This window comes from Antrostomus carolinensis, unplaced genomic scaffold (genome assembly GCF_000700745.2).
Source record: "Antrostomus carolinensis isolate BGI_N321 unplaced genomic scaffold, ASM70074v2 scaffold9593, whole genome shotgun sequence".
In the NCBI taxonomy this organism is placed as follows: Eukaryota; Metazoa; Chordata; class Aves; order Caprimulgiformes; family Caprimulgidae; genus Antrostomus; species Antrostomus carolinensis.
In genome coordinates this window covers 14,198-36,559 of record NW_010307226.1, presented here as the reverse complement: position 1 = coordinate 36,559, position 22,362 = coordinate 14,198, and the positions used below count along the sequence as shown (strand labels likewise).

General features: G+C 39.3%; 1 protein-coding gene across 1 annotated transcript in view; it reads left to right on the top strand.

Moving 5' to 3' along the window:
- The window catches only part of LDAH (lipid droplet associated hydrolase), a 71,187-nt gene extending 49,090 nt beyond the window's left edge, over positions 1-22,097 (top strand). Inside the window, exons 4-5 of the mRNA XM_010165353.1 lie at positions 8,085-8,167; positions 21,906-22,097. Coding sequence (XP_010163655.1) covers positions 8,085-8,167; positions 21,906-22,097 — 275 coding nt within the window. The remainder of the gene's footprint in view (positions 1-8,084; positions 8,168-21,905) is intronic.
- Positions 22,098-22,362: the final 265 nt, after the last annotated feature.

Here is a 22,362-nt window from a genome sequence, read left to right as displayed (position 1 = left end):
AGAGTTTCTCTATGTTCCTTTCCTAGAAATCCTAGGCTGATTCAAGATGAAATCTTTAGGAACCTGTTTCCTAGATGGGAATTGAGAGTGCAGAGGTACTGGGCTTCTGCCATGCAGGCAGAGGATGAGAAAACAATAAATTTTGTTCCTTTCTTCCGAAGTCTTTTCAGGAGAGGACTGCAGTTCATGTATCCTTAGTGACTGGAGATGGTTTCTTGAGTCAAATCTCTGTGAGACAGGGTTTAGGATTCAACTCCAGCCTTGGTATCATAAAACATCCATGCCAAGTAAAGTGCTCTCAACTCATTGTGTGGGTCTCTGAGCAGTTCTGAAGTGCTCGCATTCATTTCCATGAGAGCTCCCTTCTCATTTCAGGGTTTGAATATCCAAAATATCAAAGGAACCGATGTATTTGGTGTTCATCTCGTTTACACCTCTCATCATAGCTGTGCTGCAGTGGGGTTCTTCAGGCACTGAATGTTTTCACAATTTATCACTGGTTATGTTCCTCCTTCAGAAAGGAGGTAGAACTGGCTTGCCTTCAGTAGAAGACTCTTATCAACTGCATAACTTTTCTTAGAGTTCATGCAACCACTGTGTACACCTTCATTTTATTATAAGATCAGCTTATTCCAGTTGAACCAAGTATCAATTATTGATGGAAGACATACCTACTACAAACTACAGGACAGTTCTGATCCTTCAAACTTTTAACATTATCACTTTAAACATTCCTGTTAAAGCGAAGACACAGCAGATCATATGCAGAAGTGTGTGTGCTTGCCGTATTGTGTCCTTCAAGCCTTCACTAAGCCAGTTTAGAGAAAGATTTGAAGTTCAACAAGTAGAATTTTCTCACAGAGACAAATCTTGACTTTGGGTACTGCCAGTCTAGCCTGTAGCTCTGGTTTTGATGCATTCTTCATTGGAAAGCTTTGAAGATTTTTTTTATTTGCTCACTGTAAAATGCAACTTTCAAGATAGCAGTGGTCAATTCTAAAGGGCCATGATCAATTTGGCTCTGTAAATTTCATTATTGTTAAAGAAATAAATTTTTCAAGAACTAATTAATAGTCATTATGTTTACACGATGCTTTTAACTTCAAGTATTTTTAAGACAGTCTACAAAAAACACTTCATTGTCGTAGTAGCCTGAAGCATGTTTTTAGAATGAGGAAACTGAGACATACAGATTTTGTAATTTGCACAGGGTCTCAGAGGACTTCAATGATAGTTCAGAAAAATTCCAGGCCTCCTAACCATTCATCCCACATTCAGTCTTATCTTTTCCCATGTAATGATTTTTCAGAATACTAATTTCAGTCTTCGTTTGCCTTTGCTAAACCTCAGATATTTATCTCTTCAATGAGTAGTGAGATAATAGTGATGAACACCAAACAGATTGGAGCTACATGTTCGCCGTAACTTCAGCATGGACACCAGGGTCTCAACTCCAATACAACTCCCACACAGCCCATTGTGGGAATTCCCCATGTTTGCATTTTGAGCCAGGGTCCTGCAGGCTCCTGGATGTGCTTTATTTTGCTCAGTGACTAATTCTGCAGATTTTGGTGAGACAGCTTCATCACTCAGGAGGTTCAGAATGTGGGCTCTAGGTTCCATTTTTTATTGTACTTGAAATCATGACAATCAAAACCAATAAATATTTTTCCAGGACTCTTGGTAACGATTCTGAGAATCTTTAGAGATTTTCAGCTAAAGCAAGCATTGGCACAGGTTGGAAGTCTTTCATAGAATCGTAGAATGGTTTGGGTTGGAAGGGACCTTTAAAGGTCATCTAGTCCAACCTCCCTGCAGTGAGCAGGGACACCTTCAACTAGAACAGGTTGCTCAGAGCCCTGTCCAGCCTGACCTTGAATATTTACAGGGATGGGGCTTCAACCACCTCTCTGGGCAGGAGAAAGGTGGTAGAAGAAAGTGGTTTCCAGAGACTGTAAGACCAGGTAACAAGAACTGACCACATGATTTCACAAGACGACCTTCCCCTGCAAAGCCTAAAGAAAGATTTCCAAGGCCATTCATTTTGCCTGTCTTGGCTTCTTGTGTCCAGTTCACAGCCTGATTTTCAAAGCTGCTGAAATGCTCATAGTAACAGTCCCTGGGAGCCTTTTGAGATGGCGTTCTAATTACACACAAGAAGTGAGTGAATTCTTCAGAGTTATTTCCTTTGAAAAAGCAGCTCAGTATTCATGAAATAAGGAAACAGAACAACTTTTTGTTTGTAAAAGGAAAGAACTAAATATTCAAAAAATGCCAAGGTTAGCAGAGTATAGAATTAGGAAACAGCAGAGAGATTTCTCCCTGAACTTGTGACTTAGCTTTTCAGAAAAATAGCTTTTCTGAAGAAGCCCAGTTTGACATTGCACAGAAACAAGAGGTTACAATTCCTACTCTACAATGGCATCTGTCTCTTTCACTTTGACTTTCTATAGCCATGAAACATCTTAGAGTGTAATGTGGATTAGAGGGAAGCAGGAGATTTAGGATATCTTTACCTTAATAAAGACTTTGACAGTGTCTCCTTTTATGTTCTTATAACAAAGTACTGGAAATATGACTTACCTGAAACAACTACTAGACAGACAATGACTGCTTGGAAAATGGGATTCAGGAGAATTTTTGAAACTGGAAAGATGTATTTAGTAGAGTTTTGTAACAGTCTTATCTTCATTCCTTTACTATTCAGTAGTTGTGTTAGGGATGTGACTGATGGAATACAGTGTGTGTTTACTGAGTTTACAGATAGTACCATGCTAGAATATGCTGCAGATACTCTGGAGAGGGACAGGATCAAAATGACCTTCACAAGCTAAGAGAAGTGTTTGGGGAACAGGGAGAGGAGAATGCTGTCATCCCTTGAAGACCCAAGTTTTTTGGTACATAAATGAAGTACAAGGATGGTAAATCACTTGTTAACAATAGTTCTGTGGGAAAAAACCCTGGGAATATCGTGGGTCACAAGCTGATATGGGTTAACATGTCGTGTTGTAAAGTGAAACATGATTTTCGTAGGTATGAAGAGGTACATGGGCTGAAAGAGCTACAACTGTACTGTTGAAGAGAGAGGAACTCTCTAGCATGAGCTGAAGTAATGTGTTAATAAAATTCAAGAGAGAGATGAGCCACTGGACATATCCAGAGGAAACCAAGCAAGAATGATAGCAGACCCAGAGAACAGTACCTGAAAGGAGAGGTTATTGGAAGTATAAGTTATCTGACCTTCATAGATATTTGCCCTAAGATTAATTGCATTAACTGCATTTACAGTTAGAGGAGCTTAGATGTCAATGCAACAAATATGTACGTTTTTCATTTTCCTGTGGCAGTAAGGGTCACAGTTAATTGCATATGACGTTTTAAAAGTACTTCTTTTTATTGTTTTGCATTTTGATGTATTGTGCTGTAAGAGAGGGAAAAACTGTATCATGAATTATGATGAACATCGTGGCAACAACACATCTTTAATTGTACTGCTTTGTTTTCACCACCGTTCTCAGTTTTGCAGTGTCCCACAGAGGTTGTGACAGGCAGCATACACATTTCTTCAGGTGTGGTCATGTTATGTGATTTCTCTAATGGTGCTGCAGAATTCTGTATCATCATCCTCCTTTTATTTATAAAACATAATATATTATTTTTTCAGAATTTTGAGTAAGTGTGCACAGTGAACCAGAGATCCCCAACAGATCTTGGGGATCTCTGGTTTCTGATTCCATTCTTTGCATTCATTTAGAAACTTGTAAGAATATTTTGGTTTTTTTTCCCACATGTATGTTGCTTACCATTTCTTCCATTTGAATTCCATTTGCTAGTGCACTGATTTTTTTCTCTCTTCTCTTTAAGGTCTCTTTCACATTTCTCGCTGCCTGTTCCTCACAAACTGGCTAGCATTGTGTCCTGTGCAAATGCTATCAATAAACTACTTATCTGTTGACCAGATCATTAAGAAAGAAGTTACCCATGATTTTAATATGAAGCTGGACTAGGATCTTATGCCAGGATTTATCCCACCTCAGTTTAGGCACTTAATTCAAGTTAAAGTGTAAAGGCTTTGTCACTGAAAAGAGTAATCTTGAGAGGTGATGTAACTCACCCCAGAAATAACCAAATCACCAGGTGTTTTCAATGAGTATTTAAGAGATTTTAATAGTAATCACTGCATTTTTTGTATTTATGATAAGTCTAGACCTTATTCTTTGCTGTGAAAACCAGATAATCTAATCTAATCTAATCCTAATATTTTTTCTTTCCATCCAGACTATTTCTTAACACATTACAACCTTTTGTTTTACAGCAGTTTAGTTTCAACCAAAGTTTATCGTGTGAAATGTGTCAAAGAGCTTTTAGAAGACCAGTAATTTTTGTCATCTGGTTATGTTTATTGAAGTGTTCAAGAAATTATAGATCAGTAAAATGCTGTTTTTCTTTGTAAAATCTTTAGCGATTAGACAGTATTTTCTATTCCCAAAACCACAGAACAAGGTGATTCTTAAGTAACAGGATTGTTATTAACTCAACAATTCTGTATTTAAGGTTCTTTAAAACTCTTTAATGTACCTTCTAGCCCTGATATATTCTGTATTCTCCAGTGTTGTTACTTCTTGATACCTCACTACTCAAAGAGAAATTGTTATTGCCTGAAAAATAATGCAGAGAGCAAAAACCTCCTGAATGTATTGAACAAGACAGTTAGATGCAAAAAGAGGAAAGTCATTTAGCTTCCAAACAGTGTAATTATCTTCTTTAGCTACTCCCTTAGCCTGTACAAATTCTGTTGTAGGCCTTTTGTTTCTGTTATACCTAAGGAATATTTTATTGTTTATTTTTAAATCTTTTAGTGTTTGTTCTTGGAATCTTACTTTTGCTCTTTGCAATTTCCTCTTACTTAACGCCTGCTGAAGTTTAAGTTCCTGTTTATTGGCTTCCCTAGGATCATGTTTCCAAAATTTGAAGGATTTCTGTTTGGTTGAAATAGACTCTTGAACCTTGCCATTCATCCGGTTTAGCTTAATCTTGCCTTCCTGGTTCCCTTTCTTGCACAGTACACAAGCTTTCAGAGACAATTCCTTTTAAAGTACTGTCATTATTGCCTTTGCTGCCTTACAGTTTTATTTTTAGGAGCTTTATGATTAGTCTAAGTTTACTAAGTGTGTGAATTCCACTTCATTTCTTATTTTTTACTGCAAAAAAGCCACACAAGCAACTCAGAAATATGAGCAGAACCCACCAAGAACAAGAGGTAGGACAAAGAAACCAGTGAGATGGGAGAGGGGGAGCAGGGGAGTACTTACTGTTCCCCCTTTTGCTCTATGACTGAACTGGAGGTGGAGAGCTGTCTGCAGAATCCCAGTAACATTGAATGAACTGGCCTGTGTCAGGTTCTGCACTGATGGCCACCAGTATTTTCATCCCTGCCTACCGTCCACTGCTGATGCTGCAAGGTAATGGCAAAAGTTCTGACTGCAGGTAGGCTATCCACCGTGCCCTACTAACAAGAACCTAATTAGATGGAAAATAGATGGCCTGGCATACTAAAATCCTCATACAATGAGTTGGGTACAAGTGCTGTCACCACAGGTACCCTGCCAAATCCAGGCTCATGCACTTAGTGCTTTGTGAAATCTTGTAAATCCATGGTAAGCCACATCCATCACCTGAAGGACCAGCACCTAGGGTAGCAAGGGCTGCTCTCTGTGTTCTACCTTTCCTTCTGACACAGAGCAGTGCTTTAGACAGACAGATAGCTTCATTTATAGGTAGGAGTTTTGAGCATTAAAGTCATATTTGCCACAGCAGAAACAGGAATCTGAAATTAAATGCCTATGGAGTTCCTAATTTCATATTTCTCATTTAAGGTTTTCCTAGATGATTTTTGAAGGTGCATTCTAAGATATGTGTCCTTCTAAAAATAAAGGTGTATAATGCATTGGTGTTTGGAGCTGAATTAAAAAAAAAGAAGACCAGTGTCAGGGCATGAACTTAACAATGCTGTAGATGGACAAACTCGCCAGCTGCACCACAGGATTAGATGGCCATGTTGCTAGAAACAAAACTGCATGGAGGCCCCTTTGCCCAGTAGAATAGGATGGGACCAGCAAGTTTGCTGAGTTGTCTGTATGATGTCACATCTGCAACCCTTAAGTCTTGTCTAGGAAAGGAAGAACTTGCACTAGCTGTGTTCAATATTTAATTGAAAAAGGCAAAGCTCTGCAGGCGTATAACTGAATTACATCTTCTTTGGCTGGCTCAAAAGTAGATACTACTTTCTAGGTTTTGTTGGGTTTTTTTTTCACTTGAGAGCACTGGCTTTGTCTTTTAACACTTGATCTCTGGAGCCATCACTCATCTCTCTGGTGGTGTTCTATTTCCTTAGAGCACTGCTGGAATTCAGCCAATACCATGTTTTGGTCACCACCAAAGACCTATGTGATTGCCATTTCCTCCCCTATCACACATTGTGAGAATATATTACTCCTGTCTCAGAGCAGTATCAGATCCAACATTGTCAGTAACTATTTGTGCACAAAACTTCATTGGTTCAGATGTTTTTTAAAATTTCAGGAGAGGATTAGTATTTTAGTATACTTTCAGTCATTCTTAGACCTGGAAATTGAAATGCTTTAAGGTAATTTGACCATTCAGGGTCTTCTATTGTTACTGCAAACTGGTAAGAAAGGAGAATAATATTGCCCTTCATTCCCACGTAGAGGTTGTGAATGTCTCTGTGATCCAGCAAGCACAGAGGCTTCAGGTTGTGAGGACAGGAGAGGCTTAGCCATCTTACTAGCCCAGTAAGCTGACTGGGCAGGAAAAAAAGGGTAAAAGAAGCAGTAACCCTTTGGATAGTGATGTTTGCACATTTCTTCAGTACAGCACTGATATCAGAAATGGATAGCCCCTGTTAAAACTGGGTTAGTCTGAACACCCTTTGGAGGACCTCTCACTATCTGCAGACATAATGCAACATTGATGGTCATGTAGCAACTCTTGATTCTGCAGTGGAATTCATGAGGTTTAATCTAGCAGGAAAACTCATAATCAGGTTGTTCAAAAACAGGTTTTGGACTGTGGGCTGAAATTTCTTTCCAAACTTCTGTAGACTCTGTTGTAACAGAAGGCAGGCAAGGGGGACACAGTGTGATCCTTCTGTGTCAAAATGTTTAAATTTAGGAATATTTAGGCATCCAGGCAAACTGACCCACTTTTCAGAAATGTTTAGTTCCCACCACTGTCTAACATGCATGGGACCTGCCAGAACTCAACACCTCATAAAATTAGACTGCTTTTAATTAGGTGTCCAAACATTAGACTCAATCATTTATGTCTCTGAGACAGTATCTTGCAGACTTAACTCACAACAAATTGCACTGAGCCATTTTTAATGCATTACATTCCAGAAAGGTAAGGCTTAGACATTTGGTGTCCAGTCCAATCCTGTCTGAGTAAGTACCATGAATATTATGCAGGACTGTAGTTTTCAGTGATACTTGTATTTGCCATTATTTTTATTATTTGTTATGTTGAATATTTGAATGACTTGCATATTGAAACGTCAATAATTTAATAATCTATTGATTAATAATGCCTTTTAATGTATGCTTTGTGTTTAAAAGCCCACTCTTGCAAACACTTCACGAGTGATTTATCATGCTCACCTTTACCTTTCTAAATGTATGTAGTAAAAGGTAGTCATCAAAGTTCCTCCTCTGCTCAGTAGAGAGTCATCATCATGACTCTCTCTGTCTGGTCAGTAGAGAGAGAGTCATCATCATTATGGACTGATTCAAAAGTCTGTGAGGTAGATGGATGGTGTTATGGTCCAAAGATGTCTTTCCCTTTCCATTAATTATGGAATTAATTAATAGGGAGTGACTTAACTTAGTCTATATGCATTTTGATTCACTTAGTTAAGTTCTGCTATTTCTGTCAGTGTGATATTTTCAGTGAGATTGTCAAGATGATGACTGCTCCAGGTACCTTACCTTTTGCAGGGTTGGGCTCATGTTGTTTTTTTTAAAAGATTTGATGTGTAATTACATTATTGAATGTTTCTTTTTCTGCAGCCAACATCTTGTATATGGCAAGTCAAGAAATGATGAAGGTTGTGGAGAGAGACAGTACAACCATAAAGCAAAATTTAAAGAAGGTAACTATTTAATCTTTAGAGTTTTCATGGGAAGCCCACAGGCATGAAGAAATATTAGATCCAGTTATATTTGTGCAAAACCAGAATTTCAGCAGGCTTGATTCTGCTTTCATGTTAGTGTCATTCCATTGACTTTGGAGAAGCCATTAAAGGGGTTTTTTTTTTTTTCACTGATAATTAAAATATCATTGATCCACACTTTTGTAGATGTAGCATGCACCTCTATCAGATGTAGTATCCCATCTGGTATGTTTTCTTTGGTGGAGGAGAAACAGTCCGTGTTCTGGCTAAGCCTGAGATGTGGTTCCCAGTGAGGCCAGAAGTTACCTGGCTTCTCATCAGACAGATCTGGCAGGACATGAGTGCAGGCTGATTGACCAAATCCTCTGACTTTGCTGCTGGACAGGTCAAGCAGAACATGTGCCATCTGTGTTGTGTGGTGTCAGTTACTATCATGGGATTCTGCAGGCTTGATTTTTCCATGGCATCAGAACATGATAGAGAGTCAGCAAAATTACTGTGGCTCCACAGTTTCAGCCATTCGACTGTGGTGTAAGAGAAAGATGCAGAAAGTGCATTCCTCAGAGATGGGAGCTACTGCTATGCAAGTAAATGAAGTTGTTTTGGGGACCTTTCTCCTGCACTGAACTTTCTTGTCTGTACAGATTTATTGTTGGAAGAGATCCTGGTACAGTTTTGGTCTGGACTGATAGCATCCTCCCAGTCAATTCCCAGGCACGGTTCAGGGGTTGGCACAGCCCAGGAACTGTCCCTAATTGGAGTTTTGATGTGGTCACCCTGTTTTGGATGCTGAGAGAATTTAATAGCGTGGCCATGGTCAGACAATTCCAGGTGGCTTATGAGCCAGAAAACTGTCACATTTAATCAACTACTATTGGTATAGCCTCTGTGTGAGTAGATAATCAGTATAACATATTATTCTACTATGTCCCCTTCCTTCTCTCCATTTTTTTGTATCATTCCTGTCTTTTTGCTGGAAGAATGATTCCAGCACTTTGCATTGGCAGAGGTTTTCCTTGGAGAATGGAATTTTCTAGGACAGAGGTCCTAGATTTCAGAAAGATTACTTTCTGCCTTGTAAATAGATATGGTACAAAGTTCACTTCATAAATCAGTCTCCCTTTTTTGGCTAAAAATTGATTTATTTTTTACTTATCCCATTTGTCTTCTCTGCACTTTGAAAGGTATGTTCAGATGTTTCAGTTCTGTTTTTTTTTAAAGGAGTTGAAATAACACACAAGAACAAGGAACACTACACTGCACTAAGCATACCTGGTTTTTCACATTTTTATTGCAGAGCATTCAGAGTTCTCCTGCACACTGGGGAGAATGTCAGTGAAGAAACTGAAGGGCTGATCTTGCAGACTGCAAATATTCTCATTGTCTTACACAAAACTTTCCATGGGTTGATCCAAAGCCAAATTAATTCAAGGAAAATGGTTGGTTTTACTGACTGAATCACCTCTCCAAGTGTCATGGAGCTGCCAGGTCTGCTTGTTCCCTGAGGGAAAGGGAGCTGTAAGCTGAGGGTGACCCCCAGTGCCATCACCAAGCAGGGTCCAGTCCCACAGCACCCAAGCAGGGCAATGTAGCAGGGTCCATCATCTCTCCCAGACAAGGCAAAGCAATGAACCACATCCAGCATCCCTCCAGAGAATCTAGTCAGGAGGAAAAGGAGACAGGGACAAAGAAAGGACTAGAGACAAGGCTACAACATGGGTCCAAAGTCCATCCAGGAGGCATGGCCAAAGACGTGATGGAAGGCAAGCGGCAAGGTGGGATCTGTCCAGGCAACAAGCTATGGACAGTGTAGGTCTGATGTCACTCTAGGACACAGGGCCAGGGCTGGAGACAAGTACTCCTACAATGTAGCTTGAGAGGCAGAGACTAAAGGCGCAGAGATGGAGACGTTGGAGCCATGGGCAGGGAGCGTGGGTTGGAGTCCCGTGCAGGGCTGGTAAGGCCTGTTAGTGCCCTGAAACTGGGGGTAAGACTGTAGGTTACCACGTTAGTCAGGGTACAAAAGTGAAGAGTTTGCAGAAGCAGGACTTGAGATGCTCGTAAAAATGTTAATCGCAAGTACACGTGCTTGAAGGTCAGTATAAAAGCTTCCTTGGGTGAGGAGGATAGTGGTGACAATCAGCTGCAGCTCCAGTGACTTCAGGTGGTCAACTCAGATGCTTCACATTACAAAAATACTTATTTCTTGTACTGAATGAAGGCCCATAGCCAACAGTAAGAGTTTGCAGGTGTCTTAGTCTGCTTCATCTGTGCTTTTGTTGACTGTCAATCTAAGCATGGCCTTGGCAGGCAGGAACTTTTTGAAACCTGTGTTAACTTTCTTTTATTGATTCTTCTATGTTCTCATACTTTTAAAGTGGCAAACATACTCGAGAAAACAAAAAGTTGAAGTGAGCTTATAAGCAGTTGACAAACGGAAGAAAAAGCAGGTCTAAAAATGAAGCTAAATGTTTCTCTTTTTTCATCTTCTAGTGATTTCTGGGAATGTAAGAATTAAGGAAGAATTTTTGAGTTGGCATTATGTTAAATTTGAAGTATATTGACAATGAAAATGGGCTTAATTTATAAAGGTTGGAAGTTTATAAAAACAGGAACTATAGTCCAAGTTGCTATAGAACTGGCAAGCTGTCACTTCAAAAAAATTATACTGTTTAGTAGTCACTGTGATCGTATGCTAAAAGCCAATCTTAACACCTGACTTTGCCAGCTGCTGTGGAATAGTAAAGTTATTTCTGGATCTTATTTGCATTCTGTGATCTGAAGAAGAAGAGACACTAAATTATTCCAATCTTTCCATGCCCAGGTTTAACTATAATTATTACTAGTTAGGGACCAGGATAAATTTTATCTCCAGACCCCAGATTCTTAGTCTAACAATGCTAATTGCTGAGATTTATGTTGAAAGAATGGGAGCTGGAATATTCTTTGGATAATGAAGTGAAGTATTTCACTTGCAATCTTCTAAAGACAGGAGTTGTGCACATGAAATAGCAGCGGAACTGGATGAGAAGGATGGAGACCTGTCTGCTAACAAAGTGATATATGATAGAGCATTTAAAATATTAGTTATAAAGCTATTTGTCAGGATCAAGCACTACACGAATGTCGGCTTCTTGTTGCAATGACACAGGGAGTTCTGGTAAATCCTAAAATCCAGACAAATAAGGTAGGTGATACTGATACAAGATTTGCTCAGCTTTGATGGTTTATTATCAATAGCTGATTGTGTCTAAGACATCTGAGCTACTTTCTTTCACTGTAATAGCACCAACTCCCTTTCCTAACAGAAACTGGAGGCAAAGATACTACTGCACTAGAGGAAGTTCATTGTAATTCTTGCACAAAAGGAAGTGGGTGTAATTCTGTATTCTTAAAAGATAAATGGGCATTAAGCATCACGGAGCTTTTACAAATAGAATAAAAATTCAAAAAGGAAAGAGAGAATGGTTATGTTGGGCGTTCATTGGCGTGCCTGTGATGGATAATGATATCTCCATATAGAAGCTCTCTACAGCACTTAACTTTTTAAGTTTGCATCATGCCACTTTCATTGCTTTATTTTAAGACCTAGCCTTATTGACTCTTTCTGTCAAGTAAGATTATAAACATGTTGTAATCAAGAAGATACTGCATTGAAGGGTAAAACTAAGGTGCTTACAGAGGAAATTTTGTTTAAAGTGTCACCCCTCCGTTTTTATATTTATTGAGATGTATTTTGCTCCTTACTCCATCTGTAATACACAGTAGTCCTATTTTTAAGTGTAGGATCTGCTCCAAAGCCCATCTAAATCAATAGAAGAGCTCCCACAGACTTCAGGAAGTCCTGAATCAGTTTGGCAGTGAACTTTCTGTGGTGGTTCATAATTTCTTAAGACCATAAATCATCTCTTCCAGCAACTGAAAATCATTATTCTTTTCGTTAGCATGTTAAACCAAAAAAGGTTTATATGCTCCTTGAGTTTAGTTTTGCCAGTGGTCTGGTGTAGCAGATACGTTGATTGTGTAAGGAAGAAGACAGGAAACATCTGAAGTAGAGATACAAAGACAAAAAAAAATCTGCTGTCTGAGAAGAGTCATTTTTAATTAAATGGGAAAAAGTATAAACTGTAAGTTTATGGACACATGAACCTATTTTTCACCCATATATAGATAGTTAGGTGGGGAAGAAATGCAGTTTTTAAGAAATTAAATTAATTAAGTATGTGTTTACCATTTCCTGCTTATTTCAATAATGTATTTAGAATTTAAAGTAATACAAACAAAAGTTTATATTATAATACCATAGAAAATGTGTTTTCCAAGAGTATCAACTAAACAGCGATATGCAGAGATTTAAAGATTGCAAAAATCAAGTATTTCCTTTGCACAGAAAAGTGCTAAGCTTTTCTTTTGAAAAAATCATCTTTACTAGAGAAAATTTTTGAAACTGAGCAACCGAGAACTACTTTGACCCCTGAAGCAGCTGTTTTGATGTTGCATAGTGTTTTTATTTGAGTCTCTGTAGACTTCCACAGGGGTTTATTAATTATTCCCAGTGAGAGGAGCATGGTCTGAAGATAAGTGGTTAAAAGAATACTACAAATACTTTGCCTGCCCGCAGCCTGAGTGACTTGCTTGCCTACATTTGTGAAAAACCTTCCAAACTCTCTTTCTGAATAGGTGCAAAGTGCTCTCTGGAGCCAAGAACACCTCTTTTTTGGCTGGTCTCACATCCTTTTTGGCCCGCGCTCCCTGGAGGTGCAGAGTTGAAGTTCAGGAAGTTGCACATGTGCTTGGGGATTTTGGTGCCTGTGTCATTTAACCACAAGAACAACCTTCTCTTTGAAGCACCTAGAATACCTAATCAAAGCTCAGCAGTTTCTCTTCTCATTGGAAAAGGATCCCAGTGAGGATTCAAAAAGTTCAGTGTACCACAAAATACTTACCTGTGATATTTCACTTTTTCTGTAACCGAGCTCCTGTTACCATCGTTCATGCTGTGTGGTATTCTAGCCAAGAAGTGATGACATGAAGTTCCAGGATTTTTGGGATGAGTGTAAGGTGTGTGCTGTACACAGTGAGCAAAGACAGCAATATTTCCCCAGCCTTCTGAAGAATACTTAAGAAGTTACTTACTACCTCTTAATCTCTTACCTTCCCTCCCTCTGCCACAGAGCTCATTGCACGGCAGGGAACATAATTGACATTTACAGCCAGATGCAGATCCTGCTGTTGCAAGAGAGATCGGACTGATTCACCTTAAAGTCCCACTTGAATGTAGACAGTGTCAGGCTGATATTCAGAGGGAAATGCTGTTTGCAGTAAATATGGTTGGAAGAATCTGGCCTGGTCATAGTATTGCTGAAATAGTGGTTTCAGGTCTGTTTGTTTTTATTTTGGTATGTGCCTGACACATCTAAATATATATCCTTGAAACGCTTTTAGGTCTTTAAAAGTAACGTAGTTAGTAGAAATAAGTTAATCACCCTGGTTTGTTGATAAAGGTTTCAGGTCTGTTTGTTTTTATTTTGGTATTTATACAGACCGGATTTCTGAAACATTAATGTTCCTGACACATCTAAATATATATCCTTGAAACACTTTTAGGTCTTTAAAAGTAACATAGTTAGTATAAATAAGTTAATCACCCTGGTTTGTTGATAAGTCCTGTGCATCCTTTTTAAAAGCACATTTTTACTTTGCATTGAGTTTGACCCTTCATTATCTGTGAGAAAGTGGAAATAAAAGTGGCCTCGCTTGATCTCTTGTGTCTACATGCAGAGCAGCCAGTAGCATTGCTCACAAGCTGCAGCAAAGTCAAAGAGAAGCCCTCTCCCCTTCTTTGGTTTTCCAGATTTCCAGTTAACACTGACAAAGGCATGAAAACACTGAGCCTGCGTCCAGCCTGTTTGGTAGAACGCAGTACCTGACCCCAGGGAGAGGAGTAACAAGCACATCTTGCATCACGTGCAGAGTAGCCACTCTGCCTGACTGTGCCTCAGGGTTTGCATCTCAATTTTTCTGAAAGTAAAATGTTTCTCCACTCCCTTTCCAGGCAGGGAAGCTGGCTTTGTTTATTATTTATGTTGGTTTAACAAAACTAGCCGCATTCCTTATGTTAAATAAAATCACCACAAATACTTGAACTACCCATTACACCTTTACTACACCCCCTAAAGATTAGTATTTAAAAATAGCATTGTGTACCCCAGGCTGTCAACTGCCTCTTCCCAAAACAGTCCAGCAGAAAAAGTTTGACTTTGCACTGCCCTTGGAAAGTTGAGAAATCTCAATTCTGGTAAAACAAGCTGAGAAGCAAGTTCCAAAGACCTTGCCATCAAACTGGCTGATCTTTACCACAGCAGGATCACAAAGAGAGAACAAGGGGTTCTCGGAGAACCAGATAATGAAGCATTTAGGGCTTCCTAGGTCAACGACAGCTCTTTGAATTCTTCCCAGAAACTGATTAGTAAAGCCAAAGTACAAATGAAGCAAGTCCAAAAAAAAAAAAAGAAAGCATGTCCCAAACCAGAACCAGTCTGTTCCCGTGTCGTTTGTACTATTCATTTGGCAGGATAAGGTGGAGACGCTTTCATAATTCCAAAGAAGCTAAGTCATCTTCTATAAACTTTGCTTGAAACCAAAATTAATTCTGAGCTAATGCCTTTTAAACTATCCAAGAGTAAATGAAACTATGCTGGTTACTGTTGAGAGATGTCACCGAGAGAGAAGCTGCTGTCTCAACTAGTGAATGCATGTGGGAGTCATACTGATAAAAAGTTAATGTAGCAGAGACAAGGATTTCAGCAAGGTCTTGCTTGCCATTGCACGTGTGCCGCTAGTTTATATCCACAGAGATCAGTCCTTCGCTCTTTGCCATCAGCTGGAGTGTTGCCTGCCCATGTAATAAGATCCTAAAGTTGTTATAACATGTACCAAATTCCAGAGAGATAGAGGAAACTCAATTCATATTTTGTAACTTTTTGGATTTGTTTTTCGGTGTTGACCTCTGACAGCTACAGAAGGGGCATAAAAGAAATCTCTGTAATTTATACTTCTGTGAACTGTCATACATACTAAAACAAGTACCAATGGAGTCAACTGCAGGAAATCTTTATTATTTTCTTAGAAACTCTTTAAAATGTAAACATCCTGTTGATACAAATCTCAGATTCTTCTGATGTTTACTTAGCAGCTACCATCATTGTGCAGTGTCTGAGTACACTTACCATATTACAGGGTACTGGGCTGACACAGCCCTGTTCTGACTTGTGTTTTATTTTACAGAAGCTAAGGCTGAAAATACTTCTAAGCATTTTAATGGTAAAACAGCTTATGAGAACATTGCTGTTATTTTAAAACTATTTGAAACTTAGAAATGGCATAACTATTTCAAACATGGTATTGAAATGGGCAGCAAAGATAACCCACATCCCCTTTACTCTGCCCTCATCGTCAGATCCTGAAAGAGGGCATGGTTTGGTCACTCACAACAAGCAGGGTATTGCATCAGGAATCATACAAGGTCTTTGTCATGTCCAGTGGTAGCTGCCATTTCCCTTCTGAGTCAGGAACACCTGGAAGTCTCAGCATTCAATATTGCAAAAGAAGAAAAAATAATCCTCTTGCCGTCAAGGCAGAAAAATTAAAAAATGCAAATACTGAAAAGTTTCAACCCAGAAGAAAAATAGAAAGAACCTTCAATTTATTGTTTTGAAAATCTGTTTATTTTTAAGCTAGCCTTATTATTTTGGAGGCCTGACTCACCATTTTTGAAGGCTTAGGTTGGCAGCAGTTTTCCATTGCTGATGCAGTGGTTGTGCTGACTCAGGATGTCTTTACAGCCATGCACTGTCCACAGGAAAATATGTACTTTACAGATCCATACAAATCATATAGTGCATACCAGTGTTTCCTACCATTGATGAAGATCCCATGTACCTCTGGTTACACATGGTTCATTAATTACAGCTGCCTGCGTGCTGCAATAGCAAAGTTCCTGATGTTAAAATGAAGATGAGAACATTTGGGTTCCGGAGACTTGTTTAAATACGTCTAAAATGAATCTGTCTTAATATGTTAGAAATACAGGTAACATCCTAACATCTATATATTTTGTGGCTGTACGTGGCACAGGCGAAGAGCACAAACATTTTGTCATTCAGAGGGAGACCCCTAACACCCCAAATGACAGTCAAGTATGTCAGGTTTCATAGGTCCGGTACCGCCATCCGGGTCACTGAAAATTTACACCTTAATTGCAATCCTGCTTTTAGATTTTGTTGCATAATCCATTAATAGGGAAGCATTTTGAAAACAATTCTGAATTTTGTTGTCAGTTTCTAATTAAGAAACGTGTATGTTGAAGTTTAAGATTTGCAGGCATACGCACATGGACACACAGAATGCACACACCAACATCTGCACACAAAGTAGGCAGACAAAATAACTGCAGCATCAAATCAAGTTCCCCAGCTCTTTCTCTTATAAAACTTTTCTTAATTGGTTATAATGTACCCAAACTCGAATTGCAAATGAGACACAAGTGTCTATCCTACCTTGGCTGTTCTGGTTTTTTTCTTTCAGTCCAAAGGGGTCTACAATGTGTACAAATAAGGCTCAGGGGAAAATTCTTTGTTTTCTCATGATAAAAATTTTTGGCTTGACGAAGGAAGCTATTCATTGCAGTGCAGAGAAGATATGTGCTGAGCTAGTATAGCAGGAACTAGTGAGTGAGGGGTAAACAGAGAGGAGGAGGCAGGAAGAACCAAGGCCTCCATTTGTTTGGCCAAAGATAGGCTTCTGATGCTATATGAGGTGGTGAATTTGAGCTATCCAAGCAAGACTGGCACGTGAGACACATGAGCTGCCTGTAGCAGCAGTGGAGACCAAACAGGATATGCTAGTGTATAATCTTAAGTTGCATGAGATCGTAAAATAATTTAGGTTGGAGAAGACCCTTAAGATCACTGGGTCCAACCATTAACCTAACACTACAAGATATTTATGTGTGGGCACCTGAATCATGCTTTCCGAGTTTGCTTGTAGGAATCTACAGGAGCAGTAGGTGTTAGAGGTGCAGATGACACAATTAGAGTAAATAAAAATCTACTGAAGAAGTCAAGGTGGAATTTGACCCTTAAATATGGGCATCTGGTTTAATTTTGGGCACTGTAGAATATTCCCATCTGGCTTCCAGCTGTTTTGCCAGAAAGTTGTGAGTCTCCTATAAAATCTGTCATACCTGCCAGTCTCATGCTGATGCCTCAGATATCTAAGGCATCTCAAATGACAGTAGGACTTAGGACTTTCCTACACTTAGGAAAACTAGTTTGTAGTGGCATCTGAAGTGCAGCTTCCCCCACCTTACAGTAGACACCTGCTCTTTCAACTGAATCACTTTCTAAGCATCAGTGGCTTTATTGAGTGTATTTTTCCTGACTGTGTGGTGGGAATTTGGATGCTTGGTGCACATGTAAACACCACAGTACATTTATCTGTATTTAGGCATTTTTATGCTGAACTGAACCTAACCCTGACACTAGGAACAACTGGTAGTATCAGAGATATTTGAGGAGCAGGTCTGGGAATAGAGGTTCTAGCTGATAAAAAGTGGAGAATTGCTGGGGGGAAGAGCAACTAGGTTTGTAATTGAGACTCAGAACAGGATGAAGAAACCAGAAGACTAAAATTTGGACTTGTCGGTGCAAGAATGTGGGACTAGAATAAGAAGCAGAAGTAGTGGAAATTGGAAGTTACTTGGTAGGGAGAATAGAGTTGAAGCAGTGAGCCCAAGATGGGTAGAGCAGTCCTGAGACCAGAAAGGGACAAAACAGAAGAAGTCACACTTGGAAAGACTGGACAAAAAACTGAACCACGAGGTCAGTAATTGGTAAATATTTTGCCCTTTTCTGCTTGGAATGGAACCTAAGTTTCTAAAATCTTATCGTTCCTGTTCTCCGCAGGTGCCTTTGACTGTGTTTGCCTTAAAAACAGGAGCAGCAGAATGTAAGATAATTTGTAGAGATAAATAGCAGATGATGAGGACCTGGTGTTCCCAATGTGGGCTTCTCAGAGGGTTATTACTTTAGCCAGGAGTTGTCGGTTCCCATGGACTGAATGTCCATTAGTGACTGGAGCTCACTAAGTGTGATCCTGAAGACCATCTTAGTTTTGGTTGAAAGGAGTTCATACACTCCAAGACTACTCCACAATGTAAACCAAAGTATGGTAAATCTGGACAAACATGATATTTGCTTCAAAAATACACAATAGATCCAAACTAAATCATGAATTTCTGTACTGGACACCTCCAGTGTGACTTCCAGCAGGAAGGTGTCCCATGTTCCTCTGGCCGGAGGCTGGCAGTGCTCCTTCTTCAGTTACACCATGATCTTAAGGGACAGAGGCCTAAAGCAGCAGATCTAGAGATGCTAACGCTGATACATGTAGGTGCTACATGTAAAATACCTGGGTTTTGGTCTACCTCCTTGAAGTCTAGCAGACTGTGTACACAGCTCTGCTAAACCCACAGTTAATATCGCCTTACCAAGCATTTCAGAGTTAGAGAACACCAATCTTAATTCACATGCCTTTTATGTATGCATTAAGAGGTGGTCTTCTATTAAAACATCACTTTTCCTTTTTCCTTTTTCATTAATCAAAAGAGCTGTGTAATGAGGGAGACATCAGGATGCGGAACTCCTATCTCATTTGTGGCAGAATCCTGTTGAAAGAAACAGGGAATTATATGAAGTAAAAATAGATCGTTTCATGGTAAAGGCACCTAAACTTCACATCCAGGAATGGGCTGTTGGTGAAGACATTAATATTTTTCATAAATAGTCACAGTTTGTCCTCACTTTTCTGAATATCTCATTTAAGACCTTGAAAGCTGTTTTACAGACAGATGGACAGTGTGTCAGAGCACTTGCAAATGAAGTCCAGGAGTGCTATCCTTTGAGCATAGTGCATGCTGTGTAATGAATGCTACACACACTGGAAAACCAGCTGTAGGTGTTTCAGACTACACTACATACTTTCAAATTAATTTATGTAGTTTGACATTAATGTCTGTGCTCCCCATCTGCAAAATGGAGATAAAAATGGCCACTAAGGTGTTGCAAAACTAAATTACTAAATGTGAGCATGCAAATCCTGTCGTACTGCGTGCCAGAGGAATGCACATAAGAAAATAAATTCTGTCTGTAAACCATGAAATATGTAGTAAATAAATCCTCAGACCACACACAGAATTTAAGAAGAAAAATACTATCAAATAGCAGCTCATCAGCTGAACATCATCCTGTCAGTGGATTGAACGAGTCGAGGATCCTTTGGATCATGCAATGAAAGATTAAACCATAATGCAGATATACCAGAGAACAAGCTAAGAATGCACATAAATCTTTTGTTTAGGCATTTCCAAATCTGTGAGTTCTCAAGTTTACAACTCTACCTGGAGAACTGCCCATTTCACAGTACAGACTAAGCCAAGTATTTCATCCACCTTTGTAAGTGTAAATGACTTTTCATCTTTTTCTAAGTGATCATGTGATGAGACTCTACCACTGGCCTATCAAAATATCTAATGATTTCAAGGACTATTCCATTAAACTGGAGTTGCTCTATTTCTTTTTTCCTCAGTTTCATAATCTGTATTTTTGTATCTGTTGGTAACGGAGCCCAGGGTTAAACATAATTCGGTCAGATGTTTGGCTTTCAAAAAGCCTGAATGCAGCTGGCCGTTTTACATTTTTACGTTGGCTTTTTTTGAAGAATTTTTGCTAGTGTGACATCCTGTGATTTAATTATCAAAGACAAGATCAGAAGAAATTTTCTGCTAAAGCAAATGACATACCTTGTTTCCAGCAATTAGTAAGTGACGAAGGAAACCAATAATGTTTGCTAACACGGGATGGTTTATGTTCTATGTTTTATGTAAACATAGAAGTATAAGTTGAGTTGGTGTCTATGCAACTGAGATATTGTGTTTTTGGATACGGTCAGTAGTCAGTAATGTTCAAGATCTGGGTATGCTTCAAGAAGAGAAAGGTGAGTTAGACAAAAACCTATAAAGTTTTGTGAAATGCAATCTGGGCTCTTAGCCCAACTCTGCCCCAGTGGGTGCATTTATTTATATACCACATGGCTACAAAAGTGATGGAATTGAAGATTTTTGTGATGAAAGGAAAACTTCCTGTCCCCTAATTTATGTTAGCATTGCTCAATTATTCACTGAAGTACAGAAATGAAATATGAAACAAATGAGACTAACGGAGTTGGGCCAAGCTGTGTGTGTGATATGTTGAGCAATCAACATCCTTCTGGTACCTGCATTCAGACCTTTTAGTATAGAGTGTCCTCATCATTAATCTTGTTCCTGTATAGTTTTAAATCCATCGGTTTTTACTCTCTCACCAACAGCCACTCTCCCTTCAAGTACTTCACAGAAATTGAAAAACATAGCTATAGCATGCAAAGGTGAGATGAAAATGGGGGGAAATGATGACTTGGGATTTTTTTAAGAGTGACATTCAGTGTTTCTAACAGAGAGAAAAGACACTTCATTGAATATGATATTTGCCTGGAATTTAGGACTTTTGTGTTTAGCTGGGCCCTGTAGCACCTGCTTCATTTATGTCATTGAACAAGGTTATTAGGGCAAGGTCAATACAAAATGGACTTTGGTAGAATTTTCATTTCACGTTAGAACCCAAAAGAAAATCGCTCACTGATCTCCAGGAGGTGCCTGTGCTCTACGTGGGCAGCACTTTACAGAGATAAGATAGAGTAAGAAAATTTTTACAGTGAGGGTGGTGAAAGACTGGAAGAGGTTGCCCAGAGAAGTGGTAGATGCCCCATCCCTGGAAGCATTCGAGGTCAGGTTGGACGAGGCACTGAGCAACCTGATCCAGTGTAAGGTGTTCCTGTTCACTGCAGGGGGGTTGGACTAGATGACCTTTAAAGGTCCCTTCCAACCCAAACCATTCTATGATTCTCAGATTCTATTATTGTAAAATTTTCCAAGCAAAAAAAGTTTTGCTTCTGAGAATGACCTTAATTGCTGTTATTCTAACATGGCTGAGTGAATCACCTGTAGTTTACATCTAACACCACGGTTAAGAAAAATAGGTGCTCCTTAACCTAAGGCCCCAACTGGGCAGGTAGTATGAGATCACACCTACCAGATGCCAGTAAGACTGAGCTGAGTAGCCTCCTACTTTCTCTTAGTTTATATCCAGAAGAAAGCCATAATGGGTTAGCGCCTTCAGCTGGGACAGAGCATCAAGTTTACTGGTAATTTTGCTATTTGATGAAATGGCTGGAAAGCTAACACAGAAAACAGCTAATAGCTAGGGAAAACACAGCAGCTTGTCTGGTTAGAGGTGGACTCCATGGACAACTGGATGTTCTGATCCATAATAACAGATTTCTTAACACAGCCAGGCTTTGATCAGCAGATATCTGTTTTCAGAGTTCAGCCTGTATTGTGTTCCACAGTTTTACAGATGAGGAAACTGAGTCGCAGAGCATTTAATTGGCTTCATCATAATTGCAGACTTGGAAACAACCAAGAAGTACCAATGTGCTGTTCCTCACAGTACAACATGGGCCATGAAGCATCGTTTATTTCCAAATAATTCAGTGCTCTTTGGATATTGGTTGTTTCATCAATAACTTTTCAAATAATGATTTGATATGCTTTGATTTCTAGCTGATTTTTTACTATGGAACTGGAGACAGTTGGTGTCCACAGCACTACTACGATGAGATCAAAATGGATTTTCCAGATGGGGACATTCGACTTTGTGAGAAGGGGCTCCGCCACGCCTTTGTGCTAGATGCCAGCAAGGAGATGGCTGCCATGATTACAGACTGGTTACGGGATGATCTGACCAAATTATAAATATGGATTCAGTGATTAACAAGAAAACTATGTAGTTATTTTGTGAACTTGTAATTTTTTGTGAGAGAGTCTGTCCTGGTTTTTTTCTGTTTATTATAGATTATTGCTTGTTTTCTATCAAGATATTTTAGAGAAAGTTAAAAGAGAGACTGGCTGGTCCAAAGTATAGTTTTATTGATTCAGTGATGATGTAGCTTCATCCTGTGTCTTAAGGACTCTGCAGGACTTGGCAAAGGGTGGAATATTTGTTGTCTGCTAGCACTCT